The 9,930-nt window shown below is 43.5% G+C and overlaps 2 protein-coding genes across 4 annotated transcripts; both read left to right on the top strand.

Moving 5' to 3' along the window:
• Positions 1-1,728: 1,728 nt before the first annotated feature.
• LOC108113533 (myb-like protein Q) lies at positions 1,729-4,090 on the top strand. Of its 2 annotated transcripts, XM_017224126.2 has the most exons (4): positions 1,729-2,796; positions 2,859-2,982; positions 3,039-3,818; positions 3,871-4,090. In XM_017224126.2, exons 1-4 carry the CDS (start codon positions 1,873-1,875, stop codon positions 3,894-3,896), a joined length of 1,854 nt encoding a protein of 617 aa, XP_017079615.1. In that variant the 5' UTR covers positions 1,729-1,872; the 3' UTR covers positions 3,897-4,090. The 2 variants fall into 2 exon arrangements, with proteins under 2 accessions (XP_017079615.1, XP_017079616.1); XM_017224127.2 differs by having other exon boundaries at positions 3,039-4,090.
• A 310-nt stretch (positions 4,091-4,400) lies between these two features.
• On the top strand, positions 4,401-9,317 carry LOC108113640 (protein bride of sevenless). 2 transcript variants are annotated; one of them, XM_017224309.2, is made up of 6 exons: positions 4,401-4,495; positions 5,840-5,996; positions 6,328-6,807; positions 6,880-7,329; positions 7,407-8,866; positions 8,918-9,317. In XM_017224309.2, the coding sequence occupies exons 2-6, from the start codon at positions 5,945-5,947 to the stop codon at positions 9,173-9,175; spliced, it is 2,700 nt and encodes an 899-aa protein (XP_017079798.1). In that variant the 5' UTR covers positions 4,401-4,495; positions 5,840-5,944; the 3' UTR covers positions 9,176-9,317. The 2 variants fall into 2 exon arrangements, with proteins under 2 accessions (XP_017079798.1, XP_017079799.1); XM_017224310.2 differs by lacking the exon at positions 4,401-4,495 and adding an exon at positions 5,368-5,662.
• Positions 9,318-9,930: the final 613 nt, after the last annotated feature.

Below are 9,930 nucleotides of genomic sequence, written 5' to 3' on the forward strand. Positions count from 1 at the left end.
ATCTTGCTGACAGCCGACAAATTTATGCGTCTGTAAAATGCTGCAATGCTCACTTGCCTTTTAATTGGGCCGAACTGCAATTAAAAGTAAAGAAATGTCACTGCAGTATATTCTTTTTTTTACTTCATGTGGCTTACGAATGACCAACAATTTGTGGCCGAACAACTTTTGGTCACTTTTTTTGATGATTTATCTGCGCCGCGGGCGAACTTTCTTTCGGTGATAAATTTCTTGGAAATGTCGCTGCCTTAAGCTGTTCTAATGCCACGGCCCATCAAAAATTTATCGTTTCGCATAATGCTAATGACTAATATTAATTTGGGATGGCTCACGTTTTGTTATGCCAAACGATGTTCCTATAATTTTGTTGTCATTTTCTAAAAACTCCAAAGAAGTAGAGAGTTTTATTTGAACAACAAATAATGGTGATTATATTTCAAATAACCATAACAATGCCAGAATAAACAAAGCTTAACACAAGCTTTACTGAGAATATATACCAATAAAGCCTGCGTGACCTTTGTTGTTTCCTCAAATGTTGCAATATTTATGTGCAACGCATGCAATTCAAGGCTTCAAATGCACGCCAGGATCTTAAATAATAGCCAAATGTCGTCGGCTGTTCATGCTACATTTATATTTATGACTAGAAAAGGATGCTCACTAAACGCATTAAATGAGCTGTACTTGAGGTCGTTTGGGGGGAAATGAAAAGGGTGTGCATTAAATGAAAATTATTTCACACAGATATCATCTCGTTCCTAATAACATTCGCATGCAACAGATTGTCAACAAAATGATTTGCTGGCAGAAAAAGGAGAAAACTTAGAAGAAGGAGGCCTCCTGCAGTGGCCCGCAGCACACGCGTCGTATGCGCAATTTGCATAATGAGGACATGAGGAAAGGAGTTGTCTTGGGTTTTCCGTTTCAGGGCGCAGTCCCCACGGACAGATGACCCAATTTTCAAGGGTCCTTCAGCACTTTATTGAGCCCCTTTTTTGCCAATCCCTTTTTCACTTTTCCAGTCGGTCTTAAGTGTCTGTAACCTGAGGCTAAGCGATCTATTTTCAGCAGTCCAGACATGGCCTTAAAGCAGCTAGTTGTCTGCTTAAGGATTCATCCTGCGTGTCTCCGCCTGCTGAATCATTCGCCTTGGATACACACAGCCTCCTCAGGCAGTTCAAAGGTAAATAATCGGATAAATATTTGTAATAATTTCTTGAACGATGAACCACTTCCAAGGCGAATAGAGCAAGTGGTGCCCACAATCAGATGCAGCTCATTAGCATTTGATTTGGCATCGAACCGAACAAATATTTCCGGCAATGCGGGCAAACATTGAACCTTGGCTCTGTGTCATTGCCATTTGCGGTTAGTTGAGCGGCAAAAGGTAAACAAATTTACGGGAAAACTCTCTTACCACCTGCGGCTTGAATAATGAAGAGGTGTGAAAATAAATTCTGTTAGCAAGCCAAGTGATGGAGTGAGTAATCAATATAAATGCGATTTATAATATATCATTCCTTAGGAAATATAAAAATCCCATGGTTTCTTTAAGAAAGTAAATCGAATTTGGCTTATTATTATAGCAAACATTGAGAAACGATTTCACTTTAAATTCTATCCAAGCACACAAAGCGTTTTCGAATCTAGTTACCAAGTAGGCTTGTGTACTTACACTCAACATATTTCTCGACTTTCCAATCATTTTAGCTAAGTCACCCGAAGAACAAATATAAATGTAAAATATTAAAAGTAAAGTTTATACATTATTGAGCATTTTCGTTTATTGACACATCACAAGGCCAACAAAGCCCAAGGCAAAAATTGTAAAAAATATTGTGTTCGACTTCGCGAAACAAAAGCCTTTCGATGAGAATGGTACGCCCAAATCGTCGCAAGGGAATCGAGGAGGTTTATGGATCCAAGATGGATGCATTGCATCCGGTAAAATCAGTGGCAATATCCCATGCAGGTATGACCAAAACAACCACAATGCGAGCTGAAAGATCGGGTCCGGGTGGTGGTGTTGGCGGTGGAGGAACCATTAGCTCCCGGCAACAGGATTCTCGCACGCAGCGCAGTTTTGTAACCGAAAACGATTACTATATCACGACCAATCTTCCGCTAACGGCGGCTAATTTGCGGAATGCCCCCAGCTCGATGACGCAGGCATCGCCATCGCAGATGATTCCCGGTCACGCCCAGCCGTCGCCCTATAATGCCATGTCCTCGAGGCGAAACAATATGGCCAACAAGGCCAGTGCCCGTCAGCCGCCGATGAACAAGATTGTGCATTTTGGCCAAGCCGAGAGCAAGATGAACAATAGTGGCTATAATATGTCCAAGCCAAAGGACGGTTATCGAATGCAGCATCACGGAAAGGGAAATACCCAGAGAAGCAACTATCCCATGGATGAAAGTGCCGAGTTTTCCGACAAGGAGCTAATGCCTCAGCAGGGAAATATGGGAAATATGCGTCGTCACAATCAGCATCATGCTCATCAGATGCAAATGCTATCCGGGGGAATGCATCATTCTCAGCAGCATCCACTGCAGCATCAGCTCCATCAGCAGCAGTTGTCCAACCACAGCCACCTCAAGCAGCAGCAGCAGCAACAGCAGCACCACCAACATCCGCATCCCCAGCATCCGCATCAGAAGCACTTGCGTGGACGACAGCCGATCCCGACGAGCAAGCTGCACGTGAGTACAGCCGATGACGATGAGGAGAAGGACGACGATCCCGAGGAGTTCTTCGAGCTGATTCGCCAAACCGTTCAAACGGCCGTAGGAGTAAGTTCATTTTATATATTTCCAATTACCAAATTGAGAAAGTAAAATATATATTAACTTAGAATACCATTTCGGATGCTCTAGTCAAGAACTTTCGGGATCTGAGCCATAAAATCGATAGGTTCTCGGGCGAATTGAAGCAAACAAACGAAAGCCTGGACAAACTGCAGGAACAAGTCAACAGCAGTAAGCTATTTATTCCTGATTATAGATAATTATTAACTATTTAATAACCCCAACAGAAGTAGCGTTCTACGGCGAGGAGAACTCCCGTCACTTCCGCTACTTGTGCATGAAGTCCGATTACGATAAAATGTTCTATCAGCATCAATCGCTGATGAATGGCAAGCCAAATCCAGACATGGCCAATCTCTCGAAGGCGAATTTAGCTGCTGCAGCATCGGCCAGCAAAAACTTGGGATGCAAACCATCTGAGAATTTGAGGCATAAAGGGGGGAAAGGGGCAAAAAATCATGGCAAAGTTTCCAGTGGCACAAAGAAAGATCACATCGAGACGCAGAAGAGTACCGGTGCCTATCATACCAATCCAAAGCTTCAGCAGTCGAGTATTATAGGTAACAAAACATCTTCGGATCACAGTTTAGATATAAAATCCTCTGACATGGGCGTTCGCGTCGTCCTGGATCACATTCAACGCTACTGCAATCAGGTGCAGCTGAGGGAAATGGGTGGCCAAATGGCTGCTGATCAGCTGCCCAGTTTAGAGGACATTTTGATATCTAAGAAAATGTCCAACGCAGGATCTTGTGAGCAGGGAGCTAAGAGTTCCCGCAACATTGCAGGTTGTCAGGGTGATAAAAAGGACGAAGACACCGATGGCGGAACTCCTATAGACAGTATGGATGAGACTTACACTGAAGTTGATGACATCCAGTTCTCCTCGGACATCTCGACCTGCAGCGATGATGACGATTGCGGTCTCAAGTATCCAAATGGAGCAATCACAACCCGGGCCAAACCCAAATCGAATCGAAGGGCGGCCAACAAGGGTGCCGGAGATGGTCAGTAAAGTTAATGAGCTATACATAGATTAATATTTATAACCCGGATTAGACAATTCAATTGACATTGAGGGATAAGCTACCCTTTGCAAGTAATCATTAAACTTATTTTATTATTTTATTTGGAATGCCATAAAATCCTAACGTAAAACACCAAAAATAGTGATCACAGATTTTGGAAACATATCAAAAACCAAGTATGGCTCGTATCGTGCGTACAAGTATTTATGTAATTTATTTTAGGGATCATGAATATATACGTTCCAAATTTATAAATAATGTGTTTATTCTTTTAATATAACCCCTGAGCATAAAACTGACCTATTTGGCCCTTGGCAAACCCAATCCCGGCTTAGTAATGCCCATTGGTGTCACTAATAACTGCATATTATATTGACTGCAAGGCATGAACAAACTGAGCTGGCCAGAACAAGGCATCACCCACCAAAACGGGTAAAAATGAGTCGAGTGGAAAATAAGACCTAAGACCACCCCCACTAACCCTAACCTGCAGCTGCATTTTTATGGGCTTACGACTGCCGCGGCTCTGCCACATTTCCTCTAGTTCAGTTGGCCAAAACAGTTTAAACGTGAACGTGGTTCGTCGGTGACATATTGATGCGTTTCTGCTAAAATAAAAGAATAAAATATAAAACGCTGTTAAAATAAACCAACAAGTTAAGCTTAAAAATGTTTTTCGGGGAATAAAAGTTGGAAAATCCCACAGGGTTCTAGTTTAAATTAAACTTACGCAATGTGGCCAAATGCAATTTGCAGTTTTTTGAGTGATGTTGCTTTTGACATGGATTAAAAGTGTTATGCAAAAGCCCCGAAACCCGGAAACGCACCATACGAATGTCAAAGCCGAAGGCCCATAGTGTGTGGGTTCTATTTTCAAGGATATTCCAATTCAGCATTCAGCTGAACCCAGTTTAGATTGGAAAGCCATAAAATTAAATGAAACATTTTGATGGCAAATATTGTGCTAACTGACAGGGGACTTTCGTAGTTAAGAGTGGCCAAAATTGCATTTACTGATCGGCACCTTTGACAGGCCAACCCCTTTGTTCGCCCTGTAACTCGAAACTTTTGCCTACCAAGTTGGCTAATTGCAATGACCAATATTTGAACTGGCTTCGGGGTGCACATATTTATTTTTATAATTATGGGAAAATGTACACTCGACCCGACGAGAGAAAACCACTCAATTGCCGAGTGACAGTTTGAGTCAATCACCATAACAACCAGCGAGTGCCGGGCCTAAGCCAAGTTAGTCAAAACAAAACGGCCAAAACAGGTGCAAAACATTGCCACATCAGTGTTCCGCCTTCGGTTCTTAGGGGTTGGGTTCAAAAAAGAATACAAAAAAAGCTAGAAAAAATAAAAATCGAATAGAACATAATTGCATTGTGCGGGCCAACTGCAATACTGCACCCGTTAGCACAGGGGCTTACAAATCAAATTGCTTGTCCACGGACAAATAAAATATATGGTTTGGGTGCTGCGTACATCACTGGGCAAATATAAAACGAGAATCGTTTAATTGACCCTAAAATCACTGAGGCGTTCAATTTGTGTTTCTTTTTTTTTGGCCACTGTGAAGCCATGGCTATAAGCAAAACTATTGTAGCTCAGACTGTCAGAGGGCTCATTGCGTGAATCTGTGTGTAATAAGTGCGGTGCCATAAATTCCACAATTCAACTTACAAACAAGAAAAAAAAATTTGGTATTGATTTTCCCGAAGTGAGAGAATATGCGAAAAAAGAAATATATTTTCCAGCGCATTACTTTGCACTGATAGTGGGGAAAATCACGAAGAAACGGACAAGGAAAAGTGGAAACTGTGTTAGTGTGACAATTTTTAATGCGATTAAAGTGCAACACTCTCCACGCAGTCGGCAAATGCTTAAAGTGGCCAGAAAAAATAAGCAAAAACCTAAAACTAAAATTGTTCAGAAGTTCGCAGAAATAATCAAAATGGTTAACAGCCAACTTACATTCTTCTCTTTTTCCGTTGCAGATAAAATGCAAGTAGTTATCAGTAAATGTTGAAGGAAAGACTGGAAAATCGTTTTATTATCAACGGAAATTTTTGTATTTAATTAAAAACCATTAAAGTTTTAAAATGAAGGTCATGAGTTCGTGGCAGCTTGGCCGGAGGAAGCCATTACCAGTGGGTGAGTGCTCAGCAAATGTTGTAAGGCAGAAGTGAAACGCCATGGAATAAATGTCAACTTAAGGAGACTTCTTTTATTGGTTCTCAGAACATTTCAAGTGCTTAATTCTTCACAAAATGGCATTTATGTTTTAAGAAAGAGTTGTCAGTAGGTTTCTGCTGAAATTTATTATTGAATTAGCTTTTTATACTTGGACTAGAATGGGAACCTGCTGTAAAGATTTAAAGTTAAAGAACTTTCTTTCCTTAAGTCATTTTGACATCTTTAATCTTACATATTAAATTAACCTCTGTTTCGTTTAAAATACTCAAAGTGCATTCCCATTTTCCAGGTCTTCTATACATCCTAGTCACATTGCTCTGCATCTTGGACTGTCAAGGAGGAGATGTGACATCACCCACCAAGAAGTCAGCTCCCCTTCGAATAACCAAACCGCAGCCCACAAGTCAACAGGCCAAGCCCATCAGTATTACCACAAAGGCACCAACAACAACGGTGACCCAAACCACCGATGATGGCATCTTCAGCTCCAGTTCTGTTGATGGTCAACTGGCTCCACTCATCTCATCCACAACTGAGATGTCCAGCAGTGGAACAACTGCCAGCTTAGTGCCGGAAATATGTCTGAATGGTCTACAGTTGACCATCAACAGTCCGGATGAGGGAATGGTGATACGGAAACAGGAGGAGTTTGTCAAGATACTCGAAGGCGATGTGATGCTCAGTGTTCTGACCAAGGATCCCGACTCCGCATTGTTCGTAATCAATCGAGTGAACCAAGCGAATCTCATAATGGCAGACTTTGAAATTGGTTTGTAAATGCATTTCAACTACATTTCATTCAGCTTAAACCTTAATACATATTTATTTAACTTGAATTCAGGAATTCGAGCAATCAGCATTGACAACGCCAGCTTGGCAGAAAATGTTCTCCTCCAAGAGGTTCAGTTTTTGCAGCAATGCACTGCGTACTCCATGGGCATTTTCCTCGACTGGGAGCTGTACAAACAACTAGAGTCGGTTATCAAGGACTTAGAGTACAATATCTGGCCAATACCAGGAACACGAGCCCATCTCTTTCCCAAAGTGGCGCATTTGCTGCATCAGATGCCGTGGGGGGAGAAAATCGCATCCGTGGAGATTGCCACCGAAACTCTGGAGATGTACAACGAATTCATGGAGGCAGCCCGTCAAGAGCACATGTGCCTGATGCACTTCAAAAGTGACGAGAACGTTTACATAATGTTTGGCAATAAGCTGGCCAGTCACTTCAAGGAAAATGGCACTCTGTTTTCCGTGCCCACCGATCGAACGGACGATGAATTTTTGGCAGGTGAGCAAAGTTTAGTAGTAATAGCTTAGATCATATCATTATTTGTTCCTTTATACCAATTCTTAAATATTTCTCAGATTTACCAAACAGAGCCTTTGTACTAATGGAGAACGAAATCGACCTGAGCACCACCACCGAACTGGACGCTACACCCTCCTCGCTTGACGAGATTCTAATCGGGAAAAGTGTAGTGCCATCGCGAGTCCTAAGCTTCGCTGGTTCTATTATCGACCTAATGAACTGGCTACGTGGATCCCTGTCCAAGCACTGTAAGCGAGATGAAGAACATGATCTGTATGTGCTGGAGAGTTGCTTTAACTTCCTAAACTTCATCGAGGATTGGAGGACATCGGAGTATCGTCAGGCTCACGAAACGGCTGAGATCCTGTCACTGCTGGTAATGCGAAAACTGGGAACAGCCATGAACTTTCAGATGTATCAGAAAAAAGTCTTAACCCTGGATAAGATTACGGGTGAATCCCGTACCGAACTGCGTGAGATTGCTTCGCAGAACTTTGTGACCAATGTGACGACTTACTACCACTACAATAGGGATAATCACACCAGTTTGGAGCTAAAGACCAAGTTTGGTCAGGTCTTCAATTGCCAATACAGTGCTGGCGATAATAGAAGATATCCATTCCTTTTCGATGGCGAATCTGTGATGTTTTGGCGCATCAAGATGGACACATGGGTGGCAACTGGGCTGACGGCTGCTATATTGGGCCTGATTGCCACGCTGGCCATTCTGGTGTTCATTGTGGTGCGCATCTCCTTGGGCGATGTTTTCGAAGGCAATCCAGCTACCTCCATCCTACTTCTGCTTTCCCTCATCCTGGTCTTCTGCTCCTTTGTACCCTTTTCAATAGAATATGTGGGTGAACAGCGGAATTCACATGTGACCTTCGAGGATGCCCAGACTTTGAATACCCTGTGCGCCGTGAGGGTGTTCATTATGACACTGGTCTACTGTTTCGTGTTCTCCCTGCTCCTCTGCCGAGCCGTGATGTTGGCTTCAATTGGCTCCGAAGGTGGCTTTCTGTCTCACGTTAATGGCTATATCCAGGCAGTGATTTGCGCCTTCAGTGTCGTCGCTCAAGTGGGAATGTCCGTGCAACTTCTGGTCGTGATGCACGTGGCCTCGGAGGCAGTTTCCTGCGAGAATATCTACTATGGCCGTTGGTTGTGGGGCCTACTGGCCTATGACTTCGTGCTACTATGTTGTGTGGGCGCTTTGATACCCTCTATATACCGATCCCAACGGAATTATCGCGAGGGAATACTTATTGTCATTGGATCGGTTCTTATTATGGTCATTTGGGTTGCCTGGATAGCATTATCCTTGTTTGGAGATGAGTGGCGTGATGCTGCCATTCCCTTAGGACTTCAGGCCTCTGGCTGGGCAGTACTAGTGGGCATCCTGATACCGCGCACCTTCCTTATCGTAAGGGGTATCGAGCGGTCGGATATTGCCCAGGCCTTGCCATCACTGACCTCGCTGGCGTTTGCCCAGAACAATCAGTACTCATCGGAACAGGTTGGTAGTTAAGGATGATAATGAAACATTATTACAAAATTCCTTTTACAGAGTGTCTACGAGTGCGTTAATCCTGCCATGCGTCACTGTTCGCAGGAGGAGGTTAACCACCAGTCGCCCAGTGAGATTCCCACGTTACCCCTGCGAGGAGGTGGACCACGTCGACAGCAGTTTTTCGCCAATCTCCGCCAGGCCAATGCCAATATCAATCCCCAACGTCCTCCTCCACGACCCCAGCAGAGTCCATCCCGGTCTTCGGTATCCTCGTTGCCGCCCTCGCCCGATCACAACAAGATCACCCGTTTCTAGCCCATTTTTTAATAATGTGGCATGTCTAGTCAAGGCTCCCAGAACGTGAATTCAGCTAAGAACTGTCCAACATTTTGAATCACTGACGAACCAAGATCTTATGGAAGTTGATATAATAAATCGATAAAAGTTTTAATCCCAATGTAACATTTTTGAAGTTTTTCTTTTTTAACTTAGTGACATCTTTTAAAGGTGTATTTAAACAGACCTGTAAGCCGGTCCTGTATTTTTTCCACCCCAAAGTTACTTTTCCCAACATGGTTTATGAACCCGCTAAGTAAAAGCTTTCAAAGCTTTTAGGCTTTCTCTTCCTGGCTCTCTCTTAATCGGACTATAACTCTAATTGGCTGGGCCAACACGTGACAGAGTAAATAGCGAAAGCTAGACGGGCCATAGCTAAAATCATCTAAGGCAGAACAACGACGACGACGACAATCAAAGGACTCGATATCCTTGTGCGTCACGCGACAATGGACGCCCGTTTTGTTTGGCCTTGGTGGGTGGTTAAGTATAGGGTGTGGGGTTCCCAGGAGGACGCTGACGTCAGGGTGACACTGGCCAGGGCGAGAACATTGACCGTGGTACATGGACAAATGCGCAACAAGATATGCTATCAGGCCGCCACAAAGGCCGGCAAAAAGCGAGGTTGCCACAAACTACCGACTACACGCGACCATTTCAAATGGCGCCGATTTCCCTGACAATGCCACGCGCAAAACATTAGAGGGTTAAGGGAGGGCTATGTAGGATCCAGG

This window comes from Drosophila eugracilis, unplaced genomic scaffold, assembly GCF_018153835.1.
Source record: "Drosophila eugracilis isolate 14026-0451.02 unplaced genomic scaffold, ASM1815383v1 contig_367, whole genome shotgun sequence".
In the NCBI taxonomy this organism is placed as follows: Eukaryota; Metazoa; Arthropoda; class Insecta; order Diptera; family Drosophilidae; genus Drosophila; species Drosophila eugracilis.

Excerpts from the sequence above, each read along its gene's own strand:
- LOC108113640 (XM_017224309.2), top strand. The coding sequence starts at position 5,945 with ATGAAGGTCATGAGTTCGTGGCAGCTTGGCCGGAGGAAGCCATTACCA. Across the intron at positions 7,330-7,406 it reads GGACGATGAATTTTTGGCAG|ATTTACCAAACAGAGCCTTT; the intron begins GTGAGCAAAGTT and ends AATATTTCTCAG. Across the intron at positions 8,867-8,917 it reads ATCAGTACTCATCGGAACAG|AGTGTCTACGAGTGCGTTAA; the intron begins GTTGGTAGTTAA and ends TTCCTTTTACAG.
- LOC108113533 (XM_017224126.2), top strand. The coding sequence starts at position 1,873 with ATGAGAATGGTACGCCCAAATCGTCGCAAGGGAATCGAGGAGGTTTAT. Across the intron at positions 2,983-3,038 it reads GCAGGAACAAGTCAACAGCA|AAGTAGCGTTCTACGGCGAG; the intron begins GTAAGCTATTTA and ends TAACCCCAACAG. Across the intron at positions 3,819-3,870 it reads CAACAAGGGTGCCGGAGATG|ACAATTCAATTGACATTGAG; the intron begins GTCAGTAAAGTT and ends AACCCGGATTAG.